Raw genomic sequence first — 27885 nt, forward strand, 5'->3', positions numbered from 1 at the left:
AAAAAGAGGGAGTCTGGAGGCTTTCAACACATGGCAACCATTTTTTTCACTGCTGTAAACCCAACTACTAGAGCTCATTTCTTAGCTGTGGCCCAAATTGGATAGGTCAGGACTTTCAGGGTCAGCAGTTATTTTTATTGAGAAAGGACACTATCACACATATGTGAATCAAATATCCCAGGTCAAAGTTCACCACAGCTGAACAATTTTGAATCGCCTCCTCGCTCGTAAAGGGAAGTATAGAAATATTTGAGTATGTGTGATTTGGCCCTTAAGCTTCTGAGGCGTCAGATATGCTCTGTATAAAAGAATGTAATGCATTTGCTGGTGGTCTGGGTTTTTATTCACTAACCATAATTTAACCCAAACTTGGTCCCAATCAAACACTGGGCTCACATCTGGGAAATCTGTCCTCCACAGAGTGTCTAATGCCAGCGGTCTGTGAGTGGTGGTGTGGTTGCCTGGTGTATCTGGATGAAGTTGATGAGCATGGCTCATTAAAAAACAAAGTTTCAGACTCAGACAAATTATAGGTTCTCAGGCCAAAGGACAAAAGTGTCCAGTCAAATCATAATGTACTGAAACTTAAAAGAGGAAGAAAAGAAGTCTGGCTATTGAAGCTACTTTCTGGAGCCGAATGCTAAGATCTAATATTCACTGTGAAAGCACCTAAGCAAGCGCCCTGGCTATAGAAGTAATGCCAATGTGGTATTATCCGTTTCAACACCTATGACATACTGTGTCTGGGCTTAGCTCTGAGTCATTTTCTCGACAAGGCGAGAAGACACTGATGCCCCAAAACAAAATCACCATTGTCAGAATCCCTGGGGCACAGGCCTCAGGCTCTTGGAAGGAGAGGAAGAAAAGGGAGAAGGCACATGTGTGTTTGGTGCTGTCATAGAAAAATGCTGTGAGAAATACAGAGAGTGAGCCAGAGGGAGAGGTGGGTACAGGGAGAGAAGGGGGTTTTCCTCCATGTCAACGACCTCTCTGTAGTTGATTGAAAGCTGGTCAGCCGTAAGCACCACATCACTGGGTGAATGTAGGCACGAGAGCAGTGTTTGTATATTACAGTTTTACCACACATTGCCAGTTTGCTGTCACACATACACACACACACGCACACACACACACACACACACACACACACACACACATATATTGCGTCAGATTACCCTATCCCCCCAACCCCTCTTCCATGTTTCTAAGGAATGCACTGTCATCAGCCACTTTGCACTCTAGTCACGTTAAAACTCAATCTAGAGAAGAGAAGAGTACACATAGGAATACACACAATATTAAACAAATCCCCAATTTATGCTGCAGAACACTTATTAATGCTGAATGAATAATGTTACTATGCAAAATGATAACAATTATTAACCACTTACACAACTACAAAAGTCTAGTTACAACACAAGCGCATAGGTGACATTACAACATCAAAACCGACATCACTGTAACACAACCCCCGTTGGATCCTGTTGTGGCTTTTGCAGTTGTGTTGTCACCTTTGTGTTTTCAGTTAACAGGCGTGTGAGGCGTCCCGGCCACCGTGCACCTATGTTACAACTTGTCTGTAGTTTGCATTTCCTCCTGCAGTCCAAACAGTTCACACACCTTTGTGTGGCTGCAGGTGTGAACCTAAATGTGTTTACCCGTCAGTTTTAACCCTGTGACGACCAGAGACCAGTTTACATACGAGACTGGCTCATCAAAAACAAACACTCATTGCGTCGGCTGCAAATTTATTTCCACCTCACTCAGTATTACTTGTTACGGACACTTCACAAGAGGAAATGGAATAAAAGAGGATGAATGAATTATTGTTTATACTAAGATAAAGATCAGAGATTGGCTTCCTGAGGTGATCAAGAGCAATCCTGCAACATGCAGAGCGGTACCTCACCCATGTCTGGTAACAGAGGAGATTATCTGTCAGGGGGAGAGAGGAAGAGAGGAGAGCACGGTCAACACTCCCCTCTCCACTCTATAGAAACTATGCTATCTCTGACTGCATCTGTTTGGAGAGAGTGGGCTCTTTAGCCTCGAGGCTGCGCTCCCAAGGTTCATCTGAAGTTACAGGGTTATTACCTTTCCATCAAGGACAAACCTGCAGCGCACGTCCCAGCACCTTTTGTTGCTTCCTCTCTGCTATTGGACGACCTGCTGCCACAGTAATTATGCCGACCATTGTGGAGCACGACAAACTGGGACAGCCGCTCAAATCTAGGGAAACAACAACCTCTCACACAGCAGCACAATACTGAGGACTTGCATGGCTCAGTGTAATACGCTGACAGACAGCATGGATGTTCAACAGCAGTGGGGATGAGGCATTGAACTACACACTGTTGTCTCAAAGTTCATGTGTTTTTTTGTAGACAATCAAATTCTTTTACTGGACCTTGGCCTCCCAAATGATAAACCAAGCCATTCAGTGGCATAGCAAAGCTTAGAGAGTGTGTGTGTATGTGGGTTTGAGTGTGTGTGCATGGTTATTTATATTTATGAGGGCCAATTTTGGTTCGATACCATCATTGTGAGGATAATTTTACGTCCTCACAAATTCAAAGGTCTGTTTGAGGGTTAAAATTCAAGATTCAAGATTCACGAGTTTATTGTCATATGCCCAACAATTACATATAGCAATCGCTGGCAATGAAATGCTTGGTTCACAAGTTCTCTTCTGGCAATGCTCAGAATAATTCAAATATAGAAAAGAATATAAGGAAATAGAAATAAGACTCAGGGTTAGGATTTGAATTAGGTTAAGATTAGGGTAAGGGGCTAGGGAATCCACTATATTAATGAATGTCCTCCCACCAACAATAGAGGGACGTGTGTGTGTGTGTGCGTGCGTGCGTGCGTGCGTGCGTGCGTGCGTGCGTGCGTGCGTGCGTGTGTGTGTGTGTGTGTGTGAATGTGACAGAGAGAGACACAGAGACATAGAGACTGGATAAGAACATAGTTATCTAAACAACAGCACCCTCTGTTGGATTCATATGAAAATTAAAACTCACAAAGTACAAACAGACAAATACAACAATACAACCGTGGATCACTTGTAATAACTCATCTATAATAAAAACATAATAATAGTAATAGCACTTATCCTAACCAGGTTACAAAGTTAAGAAAATACACGGTAATACAAAATTAAAAAAAAGATAATATGACAAAAGAGAAATAAGAAGAAGAACGTAAAACATTTTAACACTTAAAAGATTCAAAAGTGAGTTCCCTGACCGGGAATCGAACCCGGGCCGCGGCGGTGAGAGCGCCGAATCCTAACCACTAGACCACCAGGGACTGTTGCTATGCGCAAACAGGCAACTGGAATTGGAAAGTCACTATATCTTCTGGCTTCTTCACTTTAACTTGAAAGGGCTGGGATTTGTCCTTTAAACGGAGATTGTCCTGGTATCGGACAGTTCCTTCCGCCGACCCTCAGCATGACCGATCCTTGAGCCTTAATGGGGGAAACAACGAAAAACAGAACGTCGTTGACACGTGTTGTAAAGTTTGTTGTAAAGTTTGTGAGATGAAAACACAACGTTTCGAAGTGCAAAGTCAGTCATTCAGAATACACCCTGTTTAAACCAGAAGGTAACACTGCTCCCTGTTGGCCAGTGAACGCCAGTAAGCGCCCCCCCCCCCCCCCCCCCCCCAAAAAAAATGAAACGCCTGAAGTAAAAGCGAAAAATTACCAAAAATATCATCGTTTGGTCAAAATAAAAATACGGCATGCAATTTAATAATTGTGATGCTCATGCAAAATTTAGTTCATTCTATAACTTCAACGTGGATACAATTCAACGGGAATCGGCAATTCTTTCTTTACCGGCATTTCACGAAGCCGCCCCTGTGGGGTCCTCACGCGGGTCCTTCCTCAACGTGGGTGACGCGAAAATGTGAAGTTGTTTTGAAGCTGTGTAGATTTGGCGGAATGGGGCCATGGTCGTTGAATTGAAGACAAAAGAGAAAGATAATTGAGAATAACAGAGGAACGTGTGTTACCATGATGCCCGGGGACACTCAGGCGAAAACGGTGGCCATAGCTGCGGACGCGAAGTTGGGAAACTGTCAGAACTGCTCAGTTCTGCATCAGGTCAGATCATCTTTCTATCAAACATTTAGCACTTCACTGTTTTATCCCTGAGGGCAGAATACAAACAGCTTCCCGTGGGGTTGACATGATTTATATGTGTTTGTCGGCTGCAGTGGACGTGTCGGTAATGACGAGCGTCCCTGTTTGTTTATGTTTTGTTTTGTCCCATCACATGTTACAGAGCCTGACCGAATATGTGTCCTCCTTCCTGGCACTGAAACAGAGGATAACTGTCTCAGAGTGAGTATCTACAAAAACCCTAAGCTGTTACTTATATTGATTATAAGTTGGACACCAGGGTCAGTTCTGCTTATAAATACCATTTGTTAATATTCACTGATAAAGTTTATTTGACAGAGTCTCTACTTTGTTATCTATGGAGAAGTTCCCTACTATTACACTAAAATCTTAGTTAAGTGACTCAACCGGATGACCAGAGTTTAACTTTATAACAATATGGTTTGATTTTTGAGTAACGATTGTGGTTTTAAACTCTTTATGGGCAGATAATGACCAACACTAATTAAACAGTTAAACAATATACAAATCCAAGGTAATTCAATAGTGTTTCACACCTTCTCACTGTGCTTACACAATGCTTCAGCATTATATACATACATATATTGATCCTCATGCTATTCATACTCAATACAGTTTTATTGACCATAACTAATGCATAGACATTTGTTGTGGTTGTCTGTTGACCGATTCAAAACTCATAAAGATGTGAGGAAGTTTCTTCATTTAAATAAACTGATCAGTGTTTGTGTTTTAAAGGTAAATGATTGAAAGGAAATGTTTTACAAAATAAATAGTTTTATAAAAGAGACCCCATAGTGCTAACTCAATAACATAATTATATTTTTATTATCTCAACATTGCACCTGTATTGGCCTGAGCATCAGTATAAATGAAAAGTATTACGCTGCAATGAAAAACAACAGTATGAACGCACACACACGGTACATGTGAGGACATAACTGCATTATGAAGCCTCATACAGACAGTAACACTTTGTTCTATTAAGTTGTATTCTACTGGACTAACATGTTCATGCTCTTCACATGTTTTATGCAGTGACTCTATCAGACTCCAACAACAGCTGGAGGAGCTGCAGATCAGTTTGGTTACACTGGAGGAAAAGACTGTTGATTATGAATCTATGCAAGCTGAGCTGGAAGAAAAGAAGGTATGTCATTTCTCTGTAAGATCCCACTGAAGGAATGGCAAGAATATGTCTGTCTCTTAACATTAGTACTGCCACACAAATTCTGTCCATCTCTGAATAAATTTAATTTAATTTTTCTGTCAATGTAATATTCACACTGTTGATTTTTATAGCGCGCTCTTTTGGCCTATGGACACATTTCTGAGGAGATGGAAAAACTAAAGCAGGAAAACAGCAAGACAGTAGCAGAGTAAGAGATGGTGCCAGTCAGTACCATAACAGTGCAGATGATGGTTATGTCTTTCTTGTCAAATGATTATTATTGTATTTGTATCCTTCAGGAAGAAGAAGCTTGAAGAACAACTAAAGGATGAGAAAGGTACTTTGCAGTCACATCCTGTCACTTAAATCCAGCAAAAAATTGTCCAGTTTATAAATTTAGTATTAGGTTTATAATTCTTTAATCTAAAATGTGCTGATTTGTCCTCAAAACTTGTAGAACTATCAGAAACACAATCACTTGAGAATGCACAACTGAAGAGGGAAAAGGCCGAAGTAGAAAATGATCTATTAAAAACACAGGTAAGCATTAATAATTTGACCAGGTTCAATCATATGACTTTAATATAATCTGATTACTGACCCTGAATACTATACTGAAATTTAATCCCTTCATTTTTGTATTTTCGCCTCATCAGACGTCTTTTAAGAAATCTCAGGCCAGAGCAGATCAAGTTGAAAAGCTGACAGAGGAGAATATCAAGATAACAAGCATGTGAGAACTCGGTCTTGTAATATGTGTGGTTTCTTAAATTTGAATGAGATATACGTTTCTTTAAATATTAAGTGAAAGATTCATAATTATAAACAGATTATGAAAAATATTTCAATGTGATTTTTTTTTTAAATTTTTTCCATCAACAGAAAGGATAACCTTGAAAATAACGTTAAACTGCTTGAAGGTTGGTATAATAAATTAATGATCACACAATTCAAATCATATTGTTTTGATGAGAATGTCTTGAATTGAACTGCAGTGACAAAAAGTCAATGCTTGTTTGGTGGTTTTGCTTTTCATATATTTATTCATGTATTTGTTCTTATTTCAGACTCAGTTTCCAAACAGAATCATCAAATATCCAAACTCACCAAAAAGAAGATCCTGCTGGAGACAAATCTTGTTGATCTCCAGGTGCAGTGATGAGCTTTGGATGGCAAATTATTGGAAACATTGTTTTGAGGGACATTGAACTAACCATTTCTTTATGTATTTCAATAACATTGTAGGCGAGACTGTTGAAACTGGAAAGAGAAAGGAGTAAAGGTACAAATAAATACAACTACAATTCCCATGTTTCAGTTACATAAAGGAATCAAGGATACATAATCTATTTCATTAGATTAACATCATAATTATTTCTCAACAGACTATAGGAGCACATCAACACAAGCAAGTCCCCCAGAGGAGCATAAAGTGGACAAAGGTGTGCTTTTGGCTTTACTTATTATCTATTACATTAGTTGATGAGCTAACCACATGCAGTGAGCCTGAAGGCAGATTGTCATAATTTTCACTTTTGCGTTGTGTTTGTTTTCCAGAAAAAGTCCTGATGCTGCTCGAGAATTTGTGGGCATGTGTAGAACCTCAACAGCAGCATTCGCGAAATCAGTTGCACTTAACTGGTGAAACATCATTAAGTAAGTGGCTCTGGTGTAGTTTTTAATTGGCAACAGTGACTTCTGAGATGTTTAGGTTTTTTTTACCATTTCAACCAAACAATGCTTTCAATTCTCTATTTTTTTAATTGTAATTTCAGAGTCCTGCCTCAACTCCAAGCAGGTTGGACCCTTGACTCCACAACGCACAGTGAACTCTCATCCGAGTTTCATGCCTCAGTCCACCTCTGACAACAACGTGGGATCTCACTCTCACATGATGCAGACAAAACCCTTCTCCAAAGCTTCTCCCCTTGCACAGAAAACCATCAAGCACCAAGTGTCTCCTCAGCGCTCGGGTGGCAAGAAGCAGAGAGACTCTCCCAAAAAAAGCAAGCGATTGTCCAAGGGAAACAAAACTGAGGAGTCTTCTTCGGACAAAGGCAGCTCCAGAGTTTCTGTTGAGGAGATCATGGAGATGTTAAAACCGATGCCCCTCTGCCTATCACCAATATTAGACATGGTGAGGATTTGGTTCGTATTTCATGTGAATGTTTTGTTGTTGATTGACTCAATGTTTTGCTTTCCCTGTAAACATTTTTTTTATCTACACTATTATATATCGCAATGACTTTGAATCACAATAACTGGATCAATCATTATAATAAAACGAAAAGTCAGAAGATATAATCCAATCTAAAATAGCACTTAGCAGAGCGCATACCTGCACCAAGGCCAAACAATGAATCCACATCCGCACAAAAATCTATTAAGTTGTTAACAGCAGCGCAATCTTGCTAAACAAACAGGCATGGGTGGAAACATTATCTTCATGGCGGAGGTAAATACCTTCCAATATGTGTACTTATATCAGCTAATGGTAATTTTTCTTTTTCTAAGAATGAAGAACTTAAGTGGTTTCACATTATGTCAAACAAGCTGAAATTGAATGATGGTCCATTGAGAGACATACGCCCATGACAAACTGCTTAGTTACTTTCATGAACAATCCTTTAATTTAATTGGCAAAAAAAAGTACATATTTTACTTCTTTGAGTCATTTCAGTTGAGCAACTTTGCCGTTCACGTGCAATAGTGGACATGAGTCTTGAAATGACATCCTTTTCTTTCAGGATAAAGAGATGGAGTCTATGGATACGGATGATAGAGAAGAGGGAAACCGTCACCGACCCTCTGATGACTCTGCCGCTCTACAACAAGAGGCGTCCATACCACCAGTGGAAGAGACCGTGGACTTGCCAGTTGTCACAGAACCTGAAGTTGAACACATTTCTGAGGAAAGTGACTCCAAAGACTTGGAGCAGAAGGAGCTGAACAGTGTCACTGACCTGAAAGATAAAAGCAGTGCAGACGTTGAAGAAATGGATCTTCAGAAAGACGAGCAGACTGAGCAGGAAGCAGCCACTGTGCCAACACAGTCCACATTAGCACCTTCTTTTCCTGCCACACCAGATAATACAGTACTGGTCGAGGCTGTCTCGTCAGCAAGTGAAAATCAACAACCATCCTGCAGCAGAAATCCCTGTCACAACATTACCACTGACATCACCGAAACTGAAACGGCTCCAGAAAAGGAAAAGGAGGATCAGTCAGAGACAATAACAATAATGGATGTAGATGTAAACCTTAGTGATGGTACCGGAGCCATAACAGTCGCTGATGAAGCTGCAGAGTCACCCAGAGGAACCGATAACACTGTAGCTCCCGAAGAGTTGCAGCAAGGTGCTTCCTCAACATTTACAGACTTCGTGAAAGACTCTGAGGTTTCAAACAGAGATAATCTCTTAAATGTTGAGAAAAGTCATGAAGACTCTTGTCTTTCGACACAGAGCCATCAGGAGGCCTCTGGGGTGAAGCCTCAGGAGATCAAATCTTCCCCTGGCAAACACACGAGCTTGCCAGAAGATGATAACATTTGTACGTCAGGCAGCAGTAACAGCTTCACTAGTGTCCCAATTAAAATAGTTAAAGAGGAGCTTGAAAACAATGGACCCATTAAACATATTGAGGTAGAAAATAATAATGACGAACAAAAAATTATAAGAGTTGATAGAATTCTTCGTTCTTCCCCAGAGTCACACAGCAGCACCAGATGTCAATCAACTCAAATATGTTCACAGTTAAAGATGGAAGATGCAGACGAGGGTCAAACTGGCCAGAATTCTGACCAAGTAAATGTTGAAACCCCCGAAGAGAACCTTGAAATAGAGACATTGAACAAAGAAATAACGTCTGATCCTGAATCTTCCCTTTCTGTTTCCCAAGAGACGTTGAGTGTTGACTGTGAGTCTTTGAAAGAAAACACACATTCTGTGTGCAGGCAGTTGAGCCCCACGTGTCTGATGCCCACTGTAAAACTGAAGGTTTTGCAAACTCACTCAAACATAGAAGAGTTGACTGTGGATGTTGAGCACGTTTCAACGAACAACAAAGCTGTTCCTGATCCAGAGGAGAAAGGTGTGATTTTAACTGCTGTCGTCAAAGACGTCTCCCGGGAGAGAATCGTCACACTGAGCACCGCCTCATTAATTCCGAGAGCGACTACCATGAATAGGCCGAGTAACGGTTTGGAGCAACAAAGTGACCCGGCAGCAGCTTCATCTACATCCACAGATCAACCACAGCAATGCTTAGGTGACGTTCGCTCTGAGATGGGCCCCCCGCTTCCCCCTCTCCTAACCCCTCTGAGCACACCCACAAAAGCAGGTAAATCAATCAGTCCGCGGCAGGCTATTGGAAAACTCTTATTTCCCTCACCCATGGATAGGCTGGCTTCTCCTATCACCCCTGTTCTGAGCCACAGGACACCCAACAGTCGCCATCTAAGTGTCCCCTCGTCACCGGTTCAGTTCGGCTCTGCCACGCCCAAACACGCCGTTCCGGTCCCGGGTCGCCTGCCCATAACAGCCATGAACTCCTCGCCGTCCTCCTCCAGTCCGTCTCAGGAAAACTCCATGAGAATGCTCGACACCATGTATCCAGAGATGTCGGCCCGCGCCAGAACTCTGAGCATCCTCAGAAGGAACGTTAATCTTAGCATTTGCTCATCGGAGAACGGGACGTTACCCAAGACATCTGAAAATCAGATGTCCGGTTTTAAGACCGTCAACTCCACCTCGACGGCCTTCACCAAGACTGAGACGAGAGGGGAAAAAAGACAGGCCACCAGTTTGCTTGAGCCCCTTAACAGCAAATGTTGCAGGCTTGACAGCCACTCTCCCACCACCAGTCGTATGCAGGTGCCTTCCTGCTCATCAAACAGTGGAGAAGAGACCGCCTCAGCCCAGAGTTTGAAGCTTGAACCGATCAAAAATCTGTCTCAGTCCATGGACAGTGGAGAACCTGCAGAGCAAAATCTGGCTGATGTTTTAAAGAAAATTGAAAAGCAGTGTTTTGATGTATTGCCCGTGATCCAGAGCCACATCCACGTTGGTAACCTCCCCAAAAAACCTGTCTTGAGGGATGAAGAGAAGGAGGTCATCTCTGAGATTTGCCACAGCAGCTTGGTAAGTGTGCTGGTTTATTAAGCTCATGTATGAATTCTGTATACATAAAGACAAATAAGTGCTCTCAGCTTTCACAGGTGAGATGAAGTCAGTCCTCTTTTGTGTAAAATAAACGTGGATATTTTTTCTTTTCTTTTCAGCTCAAGGCGGATGATGTGATTTCAGCCATCCTGCACAAACTGAAAACTGAGAAGAAGGACCTGAGCACAAACTACCTGCAGGCTCTCTGTAGAGTCTACACAGGCATCTGTAGACAGAAGAGGGACTGGGAGAAGGCTCACATCCTGGCCTACAGCGTTCTCACAGAAGGTTAGCAATCGCACACAACCTGTTTTCACCCTACCACCTGTTTACAAAGTCTTTTCCACCTAAAGGTATAAGATTATCGGCTTTGTTGAGTTTTTACTTTTTATATCTTCCTCACCGCAGATTTCCCAGATTCTGCCAAGCTGATTTTGTTCATGGTGACAACGTGGCCCAGGCTTCTCTCACACAGCAGCTGTTTGTGCCGGGCCATACACATTGTCACCAAAATGAAAGCGCAACAAGAGATTCTCGGCGCACTTTCAGCGTTCCTCGGCTGGGAAAAGGTATTTAAAATTTTAGCTACTTTCACGGGGTGTCTGCTTGACGCACTTTCAACCTGTTTGACCTTAAGGCTGAATTATAGTCCTGCAACTGCGGAAGGCCACGCAGCTGCATCGACGGACTCGTTTTGGTTTATACTTCTCTAACGTGCTGCGCGTGTTGCAATGCAATTCACCGCCAGAACCCTAGGCGGAGTAACGTTTTTTTTTCAAAGACAAAACACACAAAGAAGAGACGTCTTCTTCTTCGTCGACTGTTTATTTACATCGCCACTCCGGCTCCTCATAGCCTATTTCTGGCGGACAAATCGGCCAGTCAGTGACGGGTTATACAAGTGGTCATACTTTCGGATCTCTTCTGCCAAGTGCTCTTCTATTTGGTCCATATTCGTTCTTCTAAATCTTCCGTGATTTCCGCGTATTGTGGGGCATGAAACCGGAAACTAGACTCCGGACGGGATGTAGTAAGCAGACCAATCACAAGCCTTGCGGGCTGCGTGAGGCTCGCGTCGCTTTGTCGTGTAGTTAGAAAAATTGGCCGACGCACGCAAGCCCGCAGAGGGCACGAAAGGGGCATGCATGCGTGCGTGCGTGCAACCTGACTATAATTCGGCCTTTAGTTTGTAGTCAGTGGACTCTCAGAGACCTAATCTCCCTGTTTCTCTGCAGAATCCTCCCTGTGAAATTGACCAGCTGATCTCCAGAGTGCTGTCTGATATCCGGTCAGGGTCAGGTGGGTCTTTCACCAAACACAGTCGGTACGGGTGGGACCTGGGGACTCAGGCGTGGGAACATGTCTTCACTCTGCACCTTCTCTGTACTCAAAAAAAGTGGAAGTGGACCTATGCAAATCTTTTAAGGTAAGGTTTGTTTTCTCTGATATCAAGCTACAGATCTTAATGATATAATCTATGTCAAAGTTGTCTTCCATAGCAAATATATATCAATGCCATTTTTCAAAATAGTACCTGAGCTAATCCGTTCATTTTGTTTTGACAGCAAAGAGTTGTGGCCTTTAATGAACACGTGGGTGACGCAGCCCAGAGATCAACAAGCACCCGTTTCTGATCTAACTGTCGCCACTGTGCTCCGACTCATAGGTTAGTTAGTTTATTGACTTGGTGTACATCATTATCTGAGTTGATGAGTAACTGGATGATCACTGGTGAATTTAATTGTCTTTTTGATTATTTAAATAGGATGCCTCTGTCAGCTGGGAATGAAAGAGAGGTCTGCGTCTGTGGTAACTGTCGCCCATGTCATCAACGCGTTCGGTCGACATGGACAGAAGGAAGGTATGGCAAAAATGAGAAATGTTGTAGAATGTGTTTACTACAGAGAAAACACAGCCTCTGTTGTGTGCTGAGAGTACTTTTAGTTTTTTTAAGCAGCCATATTCAGACCTGGCACCATCCTGAGAGATCTGATCACAAGGTGATGGTCTTACTTCCTTGCTCTGTATGCAAACACACAAACATCAAAATGCTGTTGTCTGAACCAGTCTGACAAAACGTGTGTTTGCATGCATGCATGTGTTAGCTGAAGCGAGAGCAGAGTAAGGAGGGGCTGAGTGAATCAATGGGCTGCACATAGCTCTATTATGGAATACAATTTTACCCATTACAACAATTGAAATCATAATGTGGTTGTCAGTGTTGATATTGTGGCCGCAATCAAATCAATGTTTGGACACTGAGAAGAGTCAAAATTGGGTTCGATCTTTCAAACTGTAGTAGGTCAGAGGACGTCAGCTGAGATGTCTGTCCTTCGTATGTGGCCCAGGACACATTTGTGTTCACACAGCAAAAATGATATGGCCTCGTGTGTCCCATACCTCAGAATATGGTCTGATTGATCGGATCTCAGGATGCATCAAGGGTGCATTCATACCTGTACTTAAAGCTGACCACTTGTGATCGGATCACTCTGGGTGAATGTTAATAGGCGTTCTGAGTGGAGTCAGGATGTTTCTGTTTCACATGTCATCATACAGATACTTGCCTGAGTGCACTCATCCATGTTAAAGTGCACTGGCATGTTGGTATCTCTCAGAATTTCAAAAAATATAACAATCAAAAACAAATGTATAATGTTTCGTTCATCCTGTTTTGAAGAAGCGGCTGACCAGTAGCTGAACCATTGCAATCCTATATCTTCTATCTGCAGGTGTGCCTTGGGAGGTCCAGCTAGCAGCCGTGTACTGCATGCACGAACTGTCACCCAGCAACCCAAAACAAGCCCTGGACGCCCTTGCGGAGTGGAGAGTAGAGACGACTCAGAGCCCCCCCCCTGCTGTCACTAGCTACATTAACCAGTTAGCCTCCATCTGCAGACAAGTCAAGAGCTGAGAGAGACACGTGTTAGAGAAAGTGATGTGGACATGCATTCATTTTAAAGGCAGGAGAATGAAGACGCCACCATACATCCCTCTATTCATTTTAACTCACTGACATGAGTTGCATGTGATAGAGGTGTTTGGATCTATGAACAGTCACAAATGGGTTTTGTGCCATCTTATATTCAAAGACTTCTTAAACATATTCTATTTTTGTCTTTTATGTACACTTCCACACGTATAGAGTGACTGCTCCATCTCAGTTAATGTTTCCTAAATTTTTAATGACACATATAGAATTTGGTTTTCTGATCTTTTAGCATTCCACTCTCTGTTTCATATGAATTCCTCCCTGTCTGCCATACTCAGGTAATGCTCTGAAAATATTGTAAATTGTGTACATTTGTATTCTGACTCAACCGGGTGCTACTGTAAATGTTTCTTCGTTCGTCTTTGTGTAAATATAAGGTGCTTTGTACAAATGAAAATAAGAAATGTTTTGTAAAGTTGTAAGATTCAGGGATTATTTAAGTCTTTTTTTTTCCAAATTAAAATTTCCATTTATTGAGACAAATCAATTATATTTCTGCACTCTCTCTTCACCTGCTTCTGTTGAATCTGCATCTATCAGCTTATCGAGAAATATATATTTATATATCACTGCTGGAAATAAAACCAACTGCTGTTAAATCGACTTTTAGACACACATAGGAATTTAAAAAGAAATGTGATAAGTGATCCAGTCAAGTGACTAATATCTTCTCTGTCAATGAGTCAAACCAGCATTTATTGGGCTTCAGAATAAAAGCCCAAGCTACTGTGGAATGTAAAGTTAGACAAATTAAAAAAGCATTGACAAAACGTATAAATTAGGAGATGATCCAATAACCTTATTTGCATTGCCCCCTTTTAAACAAATGCGACTTGTTTTACATGTTGAAAATAAAATATTGTGGGCAAACAATTGTAAATAGTTAAAAATGGCAAACGATAAGAAATCATTTGAAGGTTGGGCATTAGAGGCAGAAATACAGAAATATTTTTCAAGATAAAATAAAACTATTGCAGATTAATAAAATTGACGCTTATATCAGAATTAGAAGGAAAGCACCCAAAAAAAATTGTCAAAAGGAGATTTAAAAGAGATATGGAGTAATAACAATTACTTGAAAAAAATGTATAATAACTCTGCAGAGACATAATTATCAGCTGCTTTATCTTTAGTGAGTTTTTTGTTATATTTAAGAAAATATAAAGCAATTCAATGCTTCACTTCCGGTGTGTTCGCCCTGCACCCCTGTGACTTGACGCAGCTCGCGCTCCTGAGGGGTGTGTCCCAGCAGATTTAAATCCCCCGCACATGCGCACTGGCTGATCCGTGCTGCTGCCTGCGCCATATTGGCTGAGTTACATGGGGAGTGGAGTTGGACAAGCTGCCCGAAATTAAAGACCGACAAGCAGTCTCCGGGCATGAAGCACCTCCAGGGTAACAAGTAAAGCAACGCGGCGGTAGGACACCTCTTTTTTTCTCGGGTGCTCAGCGCTTAATTTGCCGAACAATTCGCATTTTAAACCCCGCGAAGAGGCTCTCCGGCCAACTCGAGTCTGATGGATCCCAGGACCGCTTGGATCCAGCCGGAGCAGAAGGGACCTGCCAACTCCCTGTGGATGCACATTTGGGAAACCTCTCAGGGATTTGGAGGCAACTCCGACCTCGACAACCACCTCCACCACCAGCGCAACTTCGCGGCGCAGAATTCAAACTCCGCGGACTCGAACGGCGAGTATTGCAAAAATGTAGCCCCGCTACCGCCGGTGGTTGTGCTCGGGAAACTGCCGAAGCGAGGCGGCAGCGACGGCAGCAGCAGCAGGGGAAGCGTCCGGAGGAAGGGCTCGCTGTCGCCGTCCTCCTCCTCGCTGGACTCAGAGGCCGAGAGCTCGTCTCCCTCCGGCTCTTCTCTGCGGATCGACAATTTGAACGTGGCGGAGGAGGCCAGCCGGTTCCTGCACTACGGCGAGCACGAGTTGAACGAGAACAATCTCCGGCGGCAGTGTCCCCCTCCGCCTTTTCACACTGCTCAGCAGCAGCACCACTGTCGCAGCATGCAACAGCCGGGCGGCCACACCCCCGCCGGCATGCAGAATCAGCATGGGAACAAGCACCACCACCAGGCGCATCCATCCGGGCGCAGGAGGCACCTGAACCGGGCCAACACTTTCCACGGCATCAACCCGCTGCTGTGCTACGGACACTACGTAGACTCGTCCTGCAGCCTGTGGAAAACCAGGCGATACAGCCCGGGCGTTAACGGGTAAGGGCGTGAGGTCGATTCCTTCCAGTCACCGGCAGGTTCACAACGTGAGGTGTCGGGACCTAATTGGTACTTGACAAGATTCCACCAGCTCCCAAGCCACAATGAGAAGTGGGGAATAAATGCCCAAATTTGCCTTTTTATAAATGTACATATAAAAAGTTGTGGTCCCTCCAACAAAACTGTGGATTTATTTGACTTAATTTATTCCCTTGAACTTGACGTTTGGTATTTTATAAAGTACCTCAGATCAAGAACTTGATGCATAAACACATTTTTACATAATCCCCCCCCCTTCTAGTTTTGTGTAGGCCCCATCCTTGTATTTGCTTCCTGAATTCTCAATTGTATCAATCCATGATCCCACATGTATTGTGTTTCCTCCTTACAGTCTGCATGAAGAGATCATGGACTTCTTCAACTTCATGTCTCCGCGACCAGAGGAGGAGGCCATGAGAAGAGATGTGGTGAACAGGATAGAAAAGGTCATCAAGGACTTGTGGCCCACAGCGCGGGTGAGTAACGGGAGGCTTCATCATGTGCCTGTGCAGAGGTTTGGAGAGGGTACCACATGCCCTGTATGGGGGCTGCACTACTCCACTCTGCCCAATACAACTGTTGCACCAAATTTAGCTGGTATATACAGTTTTTTTTTTTGTGAGTAAAATCGCTAAAGTTAATTCTTCTCCCTTCGGTTTTTTTAACCCCCCAGCGAGTTATGTTAAACATCAGGAATGTGTTGGAAACGGAGAATCGCAACTTTCTGTCTTGCTAATGTTGCATCTTGTACACCCCCCCCCCCCCCCAAAAAAAGCAGTTGCATGTGGTTCCCAAGATGTAAAAAAAAAAGAAATCTATATTAACACAAAAGTTCATGGCTCTTCATGCTCGCTGAAATGTCACGCTAGGAGAGGTGCAGCGTCATCGTCTAGACATTCAAATAAAGAAGAAATTGACCCGTTCACCAAGGTGTCATGTCTCCATTACTGTGGCTCTGAGCCACAGCCTAAATAAACCTGCGTTTACTGCAGATTAATTTGATGCGGGATTTAATGGCGACAGTATCCAATCCCATTGCAAACAATATAGACGGATGTTAATTTCTGTTAGTGGGTTTTTTGACCAGTGGAAAAGGAGCTATACTCTGTGGAGGACTCGCAGCTGTCTGTTTTTAGATGAAGCGTACCACCATGCTTGTTTCTTGAGACTATACCGTTCTCCACCTCTTATCCCAGTTCATTATCATTTAACATGTGCCTTATAATCATGCATCAAGTACTGACCTCAAACCCTCCTCTGTCAAATCTGGAAATGGCTGAAGTTAATGTTTGCAGCTTCAGGTGAACCTTACTTCTAACTTCTTAGTGCAAAAGATTCGATTTCTTTTTTTCTATTTTTTCCCCCCCTTTTTTTAAAGAAGATAAAAGTTTGCAAATATGATTTATAGAGGAATGATGCAGAAACGTGTGATTCCAGATTTAGAATCTTAAATTAGCTGTTTACTGCTGCAGATCATCTTTGTATGGTATAAGGTCAGAGAGGTGATGATGATTCAGCTCTAGTGACATCAGGCCAAGGTAAGTGGTGGTGTTATAATGGACAGCTTTATGTTGAGATCAGTTTTAATGATACGTTTGCTCAGATTTATAGACATGTGGCAGACAGAATGTGAATTACCACCTCTCTAACACACTGTCTCAACCATAGACTGTCCATGAATGTCCTATTGGATTGTTTCAGTCTAATAAACGAATAAAGATGCATAAATTATTAACCCGTTTGTTAGTATTATCAATATTTTCACAATATTAGTGATTTAATACAACAATTAAGTATTAAATTCATTTTACACAGGTACGAGAAATCCATACTTCCCCCGCTCCTTATTTTTGGCAAATGTATCATCCCACCTGAGATGATAGCAAGTCACTCAGTGTATAGGGCCTTAAAGTTGTCTGGAATACCAAACCAAATTATTACAAACTGCTGTTTGCGACAAGTTAATGCATCATCATTCTCATCCATCTTGTTTGTAAGAGACATGGACATGTTGAGGAACGGACTCTAGAGCGCTGGTGTGTACGGGTTAGCCTTTAGCCTAGCACGTAGCCTGGCTCGCTTCCCCCGCTTCGGTTTCCTCTCCCTACGCCTAAACATTGGCTGTTGCCAATGACCTCACGGTATTCTTTCCTGACCACAGACATTGAGAATAGTTTATGGAAAAAGACAATTTTCTCCCGATTGTCTCATTTGCTGTTGTAGGTCATGAAGACGTGGCAATATTAAAATAATACATGACCAGTACAAATGTCCCTGTAGGGGCTTTAAAGGGATGGTTCACCCCGAAAAGAAAATGCATTCTTTATCTTCTCACCCCTATGCCAATGGAGGAGTGGGTGATGTGTTTGAGTCCACAAAACACTTTTTGAGTTTCAGTTGTAAACTTTGTTAGAACAGAATCCAATACGATTGAAGTCTGTGGTGAGTCCTCCTTCAGACCTAATAAAACAACAGAAAAAAACATAATATGCCTCCACACTGCTCGTGTGGTTTCATTTAAGTGTTCGAAGGCCCCGATATTCATATTGGACTTGAAACGGTGTCATTTACATCGTGTTTTAAGAGCATATATCCACAGCTATCTTCTGACGAGGCGCATTCAACGACCGTTGGAAAATGCTAATGTACGCTAGCTTAGAAGCTTGTAGTGGACTTTTAGGCTAAAAACTTGGTGGAAATGACTTTGAATCGAGTCAAATTTGAATGACGGTGCTTGAGGACACGAGTAGTATGGAGCCATTTTTTTTCTTCTGTTTTATTACATTTGAAGATGGGTCCATGTCTTCAACGTTTGAAGATGGGTCCATGTCTTCATGCCCCTGAAACTCAAAGTGCTTTGTGGACTCCACAAAGCACTTGTTGTGTTCTGATACTTGTAGCCAAAATGGATAACGTTTGTCTTCTTCCCGAAATGGGTCATCTAATAAGAGTCCGGCAAATCGGCAAAGGCTTGAATATCGGAAACATTTGAACCCAGCATGACTCACACATTTTAAATTAAGCTTTTTTACTTGCTTGTATCATTATGCAACATTGGCCTTCAATACATCGTTTTATTTCTAATATCGACTTTGTTTATCGCTTTTGTTCAATACTTTACAGAGCGGTGATGCGCTCAGTAATTCAATGTTATGTCATGCAGCCACAGCCAGTGTATCTGGAGGTTTACTGCACTCGCGTATATTGTTTTGGCCACCCCATAGACAGTCAACAGCACTGCTTTACTCTACACGTCCAAACACAGTTGGCCGGATATGATCATTATTCATGTCACTTGCGTTCCCAAAGTAGCATTAGGGAAATTATTTTCCATCTTGTGTTGCCAGCAGAATGTAAGTGTACTTCATAATAAATAAAAAAAATAATTGTATAAACATTTTGAAATAGTTCAGGCCATAGAAGTCCCCCTGGGCCTCAATGTGGTTACGATTTAGTTTCTTTCCTCTAAAGGCCATTTAGCATCACTCTTATAAACTGTAGCAGTACAAATACTAGATGTTTTTGCAGTGAAGTGCACACACACCATGTTCTGCAGAGATCAGTGTCATATTTTGACCTAATTTCTAACTTCAACAACTCATTCACACTTCTTCAAACTGTGATCAACATTGGCAGAGTGCATTTTCTGTTAATATTTTCCCCATGTTGCACCTCCTGTAGCTGTCTGCAGGATTTAATCTGTTAATTTTGACAACCATTTATGAAGTTTGTAAAGCCCTTTTAGCCGAACATACTGAAGCTGCTGGCAAGAGAGCTTGACGTGCAGTGCATTAATCACAAGTTACCTCTGTTTTTAAACAAATATCATTTAATGTTGTAAATGCGCTTTTGTTTATGACACAGACTTGGTTAGCACAAAAGCTTCACCCACCCTAATTACTACATATATTCTTCCCCTGACAATACAGTAAAACACATTTTAATTAATTCCATAGGTGACTTGGTTTAGGGCAAGTGAATGAAGACACAGACATGCACAAATATCACAAAGCAATTACACAAGAGTTGTTGAGTTGTCGTTCGGGCTAAGAGTGTAAGAGTGAAATACCGTTTCTTTTAAAAACTCAAATACTGAGCAAAACCGACCTGTTTTACTCAGCCAACCCTCTCACTAGCAAGCTGCAACGACATTTCATCAATTCAGAGCAATGAATCAAACTGTTAAATGGTTGCATAAAATGTGTCGCATCTTAAACCAGACCTGTGTTGATTTCTCTTGTATCCTGCAGGTGGAGATTTTTGGCAGCTTCAGCACAGGGCTATATCTTCCCACAAGGTAACAGGATTTTTTTTTTTTTTTCCCCCTGCATGGTCTGACCTCATGTGGACTTATTTTAAAATGACGATCTGCTAGTTTTAAGAGTTGTAGAGCTATATTTGTTCTGGGTAGGTTTACTTTAGTCAGAGGTTCAGTAACAGTGTTCTATGAAGCAGCTTTAGAAATAGTTTATCAGTCAAGCAGCAATTACATCAATTTTAGAACAGGGAAATGAGCAAGAAAACAGCTGTTTAGACCATAGGTTGTTTCAACTTCACACTAGTGTATTCACTTATTACTCGCACATTAATTTGAGCCAAGTCTCATGATCACTATGTTAATCTTATGAGTTAAGGCTGGGTCTTTAAAACGACCACGAGAAGAACTGATTTCCCTCCTTTTTTATATCGATTTATCAAGTGTATTTTTCATAAATGGTTGAAGAATTTATGCTTTAAGAGTTGATCTAGAACACTTTGTACAATTTGAAGCTAAATAAATGCTGCTGCAGTCCAGTTATATTCACCAATCTTCTCTTTTTATTCTGTTCTAAATTCTTAATCTGTCAAATTGTCACTTTGAGCTCGCACAACCTCTCCGGCTCAGAGTCTACAAAAACAGGATTGTCCATATTTCAAGAAGTCTCCATTTGTTTTTCTTTGATAGAGCAGGGCTTAATGTTGTGTTTTTGGTGACCTACACATCACCATGCACTTTGAATACTTGGGGGAACTATATTGAGTTTTGAGGGTCAAGTACTGTTCTTTTGTTCTCAGCGACATTGACCTGGTTGTGTTTGGAAAGTGGGATCATCCTCCGCTGCAGGAACTGGAACAAGCTCTGAAGAAACGCAATGTGTCCGGCCCATATCCCATCAAGGTCCTTGACAAAGCTACGGTAAGTCAATATCTTAAAATGCAACGTCATTGTAGTTTTGGTTGGGGGCTGTTTAAAGATTGTATTAGCTAAATATTAAAAACTGTGGCTAAACACCTTTGTCAATCATTTCAACCATAGACTGTTTACAAAGATGGACAACATGATTACTCTCCAAATGTGAAGGCCGAGCATCTCAATTGCCACCTGTTGGCTGACTGCAGTATAGGTTGTAACTCCTGCCTCCATGCTAATAGTTAGGACAGAAATCCATTTTTCTTAAAGATTGTTTCTGTCACTGTAGGTCGTTGTCGCACTGTAATGTATTTTATATTATTAAAACAGGGTGAAACATCATGATTGAAAGCTGAGACTAAGTCTCAATTGGTCGAGCACAATTATCGGTTGGCCCATGCTTGCGCAGCTCCATCTCCCGATCGTTAGAGTTCAGCCTCTCGCTCCAACTATGCAAGATGAGTGTTCATATCTGGATAGTGGGGGCAAGAGGTCACACGTCGTCCATCTTTATCTATAGTCTATGATGTTATCACAAATCATGAGATGTCTGTTGACATATCTATTTGTGAATTGATCACAACCTGACTGTCTGTCCCCAGGTGCCAATCATCAAGCTCACAGACCATGAGACAGAGGTGAAAGTGGACATCAGCTTCAATGTAGAAACCGCTGTGAAAGCAGCACAGTTCATCAAAAGCTACCTGAAGGTGATCATTTTAATGCTCGACAATCTCCACACAAGTAGTGGCATTGTCTTTTGTTTTGTATCTCATGCATGTGTCTGCTGTGTTTTGTAGAAGTACACTGTTCTGCCACCGCTGATCTTCGTCTTGAAGCAGTTCCTACTGCAGAGGGATCTGAATGAAGTCTTCACTGGAGGCATCAGCTCATACAGCCTTATCCTAATGGCCATCAGCTTCCTGCAGGTACATTTGCTCAGTTTGCATCCTTAACCTAAGAGTCTGCTTGGTAGTGTGAAAGGACATTAAAATGTAATTATTTTCAGTCTATTCAAAACACTAACAATTGTGTAATCCCCCTCGTTCGAGATTTCATAGATATTCTTAATTTCTCAAATTCGTAATTCCAAAGTGTTATTCTAGTGCAATTTAACATAAAACTCTGTGTAAACTATTTTGCAAAGTAATAAACAAAATATTGCTTGATATTAGTTATATATTTCCTTCTGTGTTGTGTGTCAAGAAACTATTTCAAACTGGCTGGATGTTGTTTACAAAGTTCGGGTAATGATTTCTCCTTGTCCTGTTGATCAGTTACATCCTAGGATCGACACGCGTCGTGCCAACATCAACCTGGGCATCCTGCTTATAGAGTTCTTTGAGCTGTACGGCCGTGATTTCAACTACATCAAAACCGGCATCAGGGTGAAGACAGGAGGGGCCTACCTGTCCAAGGAGGAAATGCTGAAAGCCATGGGCACTGGAAACAGGCCGTCCATGCTCTGCATAGAAGATCCAATACAGCCAGGTCAGACTGGGGTCTGATAGGATGAATAAATGCACTCTGATCTGATATATAGAACTGTTCATATACAGACGGAGGAGGAGGGAATTACAGATAAAGCTAAAATAGCTAATGGGCAAACAAATGAATGGGCAAACAATAAGAAGCAAATGTCTCCCTTACCTTTTAATCAGTTAAGGTGTAGTTTTAAAGGTTAACGTGAGTTTTGTCCTTTTTATATTTGCGCATAAAAAAACTAATTGGAAACGCTGAAAATGTAATTGATATAAAAAAAATTACATGCATGAGATTGCAATGTTCCCTGGACTCAAGTTGGTCCAGAATTTCCCTCCAAGTAGCATTAACAGCTAATGGTTAACAAGTATTTAAACCTAGTTTAAAGGTTAGTTAGTTTTGTTGATTTTGTTGGAATCTTTTTCACAGCATTGGAGTTTTATTATTTAATTTTACTACTTTTATAGTATTATTTTATTCTTCATAGGAAACGACGTTGGCAGGAGTTCCTATGGCGTCCTTCAGGTGAAGCAGGTGTTTGACTTTGCCTACATGGTGCTGAGTCATGGAGTTTCTCCTCTCGCTCGTGCTTACCCCAACAAGGAGTATGACAGGTTTGATTATTTTATTTTTAATTCATAGGTCTTGTTTTTGCACTAGTTTTGTGTTTATCCTGATGTCATTGGGGGCTTTACATCTCTGTGTTGCAGCACTTTAGGACGCATTATCAAAGTCAGCCCAGAGGTGTTGATCTACAGGGAGTGGACGATCAAGAAGTGGGGAGCTAAGCAGTACGCCAAGTTGGAAAACCATGGTAAGCCTTCAACAAACGTGTGTTTACGTCTTATTTCTTTAAAATTTGGACTAGACTAAAATAAAATGCATTGTTATGATCTCGTGACAAACTAATCAACTTTTGTCTCACCACTAGCATTCTCTTCGATCCTAGATATAGACACCTGTGAGCAGGACCTTGCCAGGCTTATGCTAGTTTCTGTGGAGGATCAGAGGGACAGTTCCTCCCCCCTCAGCGCTGACTCCCCCTCACCCTCCCCAGTCTTCCTCCCCAGCCCTCTGCACCATTCGTCTTCATCCTCCGCATGCTCCCTCTCCTCCTCCTCCGGAAGTGACATAGTAAGACCAAAGGATATTTTGACCATTCAAACATTTACTAAATCAGTGGTTTATGATTAGTGGGGACATAGTCTGGAGCCACTACCTTGCGTTGCCTGCAATCAATAACAACGTCAGAATAACATGATGCAACTATAAATCCCCCAGCCACAACTGGTCTGTTGTTCAACTTGGTTTTCTTTTGGCGTGAGCAGTTTTGTTCATATGTGACACTTTCCAGGAATCTGATTCACCCCCATGCAGCAATGCTGCTATCCAACTCCACCCTCTCACCCTGCCCTCACTCCATCCAGTAATCCAGATGACTACTGACCTGAGGGCCACACACCCAGCAGGCTTTATCAAGGCCACGCCCCAGGTTGGTTTATAATTTATTTATTTCACGCTGCCGGTAGAGCAAAACCGTATTATGCGTTTGCCAGTATTATCGAGTGACATTGGTCTCTCAATCATATTGGTGAGTATCAGTGTTGCAAACTCTGCTGGAGTGAATAAATCACCACCACAATGTTCTTCTGAACAGATGTGTTACAAACGCATGCAAAGAAAGTTTTATTTGTATTTTGAAATACACTAAACTTCTCACCAGTTCCTTCATAGCAGTATCGGCCTAAAAAAAATCAATGCATGTCTGGTTCGACTCACAGTTGACCAAGCAATAAGAACAATGCTGCTTGGGATTTCAGCCTAAAATAATCAGTTACATGATTCGTGTGTAATGCAGACATGCTAATCCCTTTTGCTTTAATAATAACAAAAGGTTACTCGTAGCTAAATTTAGAATACACATTATTACAGTTCTTATTTTTCTCCAGGTCCAGATGTCTCTCCCTGAAAGTCTAGCCATCCCTACCCTCTCCGATTGCCAGTTCTACCATGAGAATCTGCCTTCGATCAGCGTTGTGCACCGACACGCGTCACAAGCTGCACAGGTCTCCCAGCACATCAACTCCACAAGCCCTCTCCCCAGCCCGCTCCACCAGCCTCAGGTCGGAGGGCATCAGAGCCATACTCACACATTGAGATCCAATTCCCAAAGCTCCATCGAGCCGCACAAATTCAGCTTCAAGCACAACCAAGGCGGAAGCCTGCAGAGCCAAAACCACTCTCAAGGCAACTTCACCCCCCAGCAGCGGTTTGTTCCCCAGGGTCACAACACGACACCGTGCTTCAGGAACCAGCAGCACTACAACAGAAACACCTGGCGGCGCAGGAAGAGGGAAGATCTCCCTGCTCTCAACCAAAGTAGATGAAAGACTTGGAAGGTGCAGGATGTGACATTGCTCTCATTAGGCCTTTCTCAGCCCATCACTAGTCTTTCAGTTGAGAAGCCATGAATGATTCAAGAAGCCTATTTTGATGTTTTCAGCGGCTCTCAAAACTGCACCAACCTCATGCTGGAATTCCCAAGTTGAAGCGAGTTTTACCTATGATGTTAAACGACCGATCTATGCTCACACCGATTGATGCTACAGGGCTATTTCAGGTGAAGGCTGACTGTAAAACTCTTACCTGTGGTCACTTTGGTCTGATGGTAGTCAGAGCCCTTCCACTAAATTTGATGCACACCAGCACAGATGTTTTGAACAAGGAATTACTGTTTCCCAGACATTCTCCATGCAACCTGAACATCTCGTGCCATAGTACTGAACTGGTTCCTAAAACCCAATCTCTCGCTCTCGAAGGTTTTGCTCCTTTTCGATTGATTCGGGCTCATTTCGTCCCCTGAATGGAACTCTCTATTAGCACGCTCTCGATTCAGAGCTCTTACGGCTTTGACTATCATCTGTGAATTGTACTCTGGACTGAAGCGAAGCACTACCTTTCTACCTATGCAGCGCAACGCTGACTTGATGTTTTTCGGTGTGAAGGCACAAAACCGGACCTTGTCTCAAGTGCTTAAACTGTGATGACTTGTTTGAATGTACTAAGTGTTTCTTTTTTGTGTGTGTTGGTCATAATCTTATGTTCTTGTTTTTGTCACAAAGGGATTTTTTTGTTCACGATGGCACTACGATGTTTTTGTACTGTAAACATTGCCACCTTATTTTAAGTTTATTTGCATTAATGTGCAATAATGATTCTCTTTTTTTATTTAATTTATTTCACATTTTAGATTCATTTTAGGGGTTTTCCCCCACTATACATATGCTTATTTTGACTCTAGACTACATCGATCTGTGCAATAGATGGAATTAAGGGCCTTGAAGGAATGTGTGAATGTGTGTGTGTGTCCAGCTTTCTAGCAGAAGGGGGAGCTGTGGTATAACATGAGAAATGTGCCAAAAATCCCATGATGCCAACATTTTATTCATGTTTAATTTACGATGCATTATTATCACTTGAACTTTAGACAACTGCCTGTCCAAATGTTTTCCCACCACCATTTCTCATTTTAAACATCACTTTTCATTGTGGGTGCATTTCCTCTTGAATAGACTGTAGACTGTGCTGAGGAAATACACCTTCAGCAGTGTTCACTCATGCCATTTTAAATTTGTTTTCGACAACAGTTGGTGCTACTTATTACCAGCAAAATGCTTGTTTTCTGCCTTATAGCTCCTTTTGATTCTGCCTTTGTAAAAAAGACCAAATTTCCCCTTTCCCCCCTGGCTGTAGTGACAGCTTTCTATCCTCGACTCTACATGCACTGTCAGGGTTTATTTGGCTTTACTTTTTACATGCAGCTTCTAGGTGTATGCTCCAGGAGCAGATTCTGCAGTCAGTGATTGCTATCATTAGCATCATGTCACATCGTCTCTTTTTTTAAATTCAAAACCTGTTTTGTGTAAGGTCCTTACATGTCGGGGTTTAGTCTCCGTATTTAAAGTCTATCTCTAAAAACAAGGTTTCAAAGCTACTTAATTTACACAGCGATCCGTACAAGGACTTGAGCTCGGGATGTCACAGATTCACCGTTAACCGCAGTTTTGGTGGAGCCATTAACAAAAGCCAAACTTTGAAGTTATGTGGTTCAAAAGTCTGAAAATTAGTAGTATAACACCCTGGGAACCAAACTTATGGATTTGACATGATACTGCGGGCAATATGCCCTTAGTATTTCAGTGTGGCTTTTCAACAAGCCGCCTTAAAGGGTAAATCGATGGGTGGTTGAATCTCTTGCCACAAACCAAATCCCCAGCTCATATCTGTGTAACTAAGAATCTGTCATTGACTGACATATATAGATGTATACCTTGTTTTTTTTAATGTAAGTTTTTCTATTTTTTTAATAAACATTTTAAAACTCCATTTCCTGTTTTAGTATTTGATTTATGCTTTTTCTAAACATAACATTTAGGAACACTGTATTACTGTTTCGCCATCTGCATCAGGTTTATACAGTGCTACATTTGGTTAAAGACAAATGAACAGTGCTACTGTTAACAAGTCTATATGCTTATATTGATAATGTGGTGTCCTGTTGGCTGTCTCTCACCACCTTTTTGACTACTCACTCACCCTAAAGCCAAACATTGGGGCCTTGAATAGCAGCATGTTGGTGACCTGCATTTCTCTCACAAGCTCAAAATCAGTCATGTTCAATATACAGATGCACACTGAGCACGTTCGCTCATCTGGTGTGTTGTGATTCCTCCTGCTTTCTCATGGGGGCAGTGTCGGATCATTGTTTTTACTTGACTGCATCTAATCCATTACCTTTCCTACTGGCGGCAGGGTGCAGGCAAGTGGAACCTGACAGAGGAGAAAACTTAAAGAAAATCTCTCCTGACGGTTTAATCGCTGTCATGTTATTCCCTAGTTAAACCAAAGGAAAAAGGCTGTCCTCCTTGCTGAGACCCCTTTTAGCCTCTCCTGACTCAAACGAGCTGACTAAGGGCGAAAGGAAACTATCCTGCCTCCGTGTCCCCTCCCCTTCTGGCTCTGATTTCATTGATGATTAAATAGCAGTGATACTTTGGCACAGGCTTTATTTCATAATATTGTTAAAAGCTGGCTCTGTGTTCCTGAGGGATGTTTTAACCAGATTAGACGAGCTGGGCAGCATTGATCCTGTATTGAAAATGTGCAGACACACAAGCAAACACACACACACACTTGTCTCCATGATTTCAAAGGACATTACATTGATTTCCTGGAGAATTTTTCTAACCTTAACCTTAGTTACTACTTGCCTAACTCTAACCTTACTCTACACCTAACCTCAAAACATGTCTTCACCTTAAAATGTTATGATTCACAATATGAGGACTTGTTTTTTGTCCCCATAAGGAAGACAAGTCCCCATAATGTGACTGGAAACAGATTTAGGTCCCCACAACACGAGTTATAATGGCACTACACACGCAATCAAATCCCGCTAGGACCCAATTTATATTTTAATGTCTTCCTATATCAGTACA

At 41.9% G+C, this 27885-nt stretch overlaps 2 protein-coding genes and 1 non-coding gene across 4 annotated transcripts; 2 read left to right on the plus strand and 1 right to left on the minus strand.

Moving 5' to 3' along the window:
* Nucleotides 1–3240: 3240 nt before the first annotated feature.
* On the minus strand, nucleotides 3241–3312 carry trnae-cuc (transfer RNA glutamic acid (anticodon CUC)). The gene has a single exon. It is a non-coding gene; the product is annotated as a tRNA-Glu (tRNA).
* A 578-nt stretch (nucleotides 3313–3890) lies between these two features.
* Nucleotides 3891–13962, plus strand: ice1 (KIAA0947-like (H. sapiens)). The gene is made up of 20 exons (XM_053433150.1): nucleotides 3891–4111; nucleotides 4293–4351; nucleotides 5189–5300; nucleotides 5453–5529; nucleotides 5621–5658; nucleotides 5779–5861; nucleotides 5978–6054; nucleotides 6204–6241; nucleotides 6389–6471; nucleotides 6567–6603; nucleotides 6707–6763; nucleotides 6879–6977; nucleotides 7097–7458; nucleotides 8069–10462; nucleotides 10603–10771; nucleotides 10892–11052; nucleotides 11719–11909; nucleotides 12049–12149; nucleotides 12249–12344; nucleotides 13216–13962. Exons 1-20 carry the CDS (start codon nucleotides 4022–4024, stop codon nucleotides 13395–13397), a joined length of 4506 nt encoding a protein of 1501 aa, XP_053289125.1. The 5' UTR covers nucleotides 3891–4021; the 3' UTR covers nucleotides 13398–13962.
* A 789-nt stretch (nucleotides 13963–14751) lies between these two features.
* On the plus strand, nucleotides 14752–26773 carry LOC128450005 (terminal nucleotidyltransferase 4A). 2 transcript variants are annotated; one of them, XM_053433402.1, is made up of 12 exons: nucleotides 14752–15696; nucleotides 16088–16211; nucleotides 19986–20032; nucleotides 20791–20911; nucleotides 21508–21615; nucleotides 21706–21834; nucleotides 22183–22396; nucleotides 22875–23001; nucleotides 23098–23201; nucleotides 23337–23521; nucleotides 23742–23879; nucleotides 24337–26773. In XM_053433402.1, the coding sequence occupies exons 1-12, from the start codon at nucleotides 14993–14995 to the stop codon at nucleotides 24772–24774; spliced, it is 2439 nt and encodes an 812-aa protein (XP_053289377.1). In that variant the 5' UTR covers nucleotides 14752–14992; the 3' UTR covers nucleotides 24775–26773. The 2 variants fall into 2 exon arrangements, with proteins under 2 accessions (XP_053289377.1, XP_053289378.1); XM_053433403.1 differs by having other exon boundaries at nucleotides 15569–15696; nucleotides 23319–23521.
* The last annotated feature ends 1112 nt before the right edge of the window (nucleotides 26774–27885 follow it).

This window comes from Pleuronectes platessa, chromosome 10, assembly GCF_947347685.1.
Source record: "Pleuronectes platessa chromosome 10, fPlePla1.1, whole genome shotgun sequence".
Classification (NCBI taxonomy): domain Eukaryota; kingdom Metazoa; phylum Chordata; class Actinopteri; order Pleuronectiformes; family Pleuronectidae; genus Pleuronectes; species Pleuronectes platessa.

What these genes read in the sequence shown, in the direction of transcription:
- ice1 (XM_053433150.1), top strand. Translation starts at nt 4,022, where the DNA reads ATGATGCCCGGGGACACTCAGGCGAAAACGGTGGCCATAGCTGCGGAC. An exon ending in TATCACCAATATTAGACATG is followed by an intron (nt 7,459 to 8,068) that starts GTGAGGATTTGG and finishes CTTTTCTTTCAG; the next exon opens with GATAAAGAGATGGAGTCTAT. An exon ending in CACTGTGCTCCGACTCATAG is followed by an intron (nt 12,150 to 12,248) that starts GTTAGTTAGTTT and finishes TTATTTAAATAG; the next exon opens with GATGCCTCTGTCAGCTGGGA.
- LOC128450005 (XM_053433402.1), top strand. Translation starts at nt 14,993, where the DNA reads ATGGATCCCAGGACCGCTTGGATCCAGCCGGAGCAGAAGGGACCTGCC. An exon ending in TCATCAAAAGCTACCTGAAG is followed by an intron (nt 21,616 to 21,705) that starts GTGATCATTTTA and finishes TGTGTTTTGTAG; the next exon opens with AAGTACACTGTTCTGCCACC. An exon ending in CCCAACAAGGAGTATGACAG is followed by an intron (nt 23,002 to 23,097) that starts GTTTGATTATTT and finishes TCTGTGTTGCAG; the next exon opens with CACTTTAGGACGCATTATCA.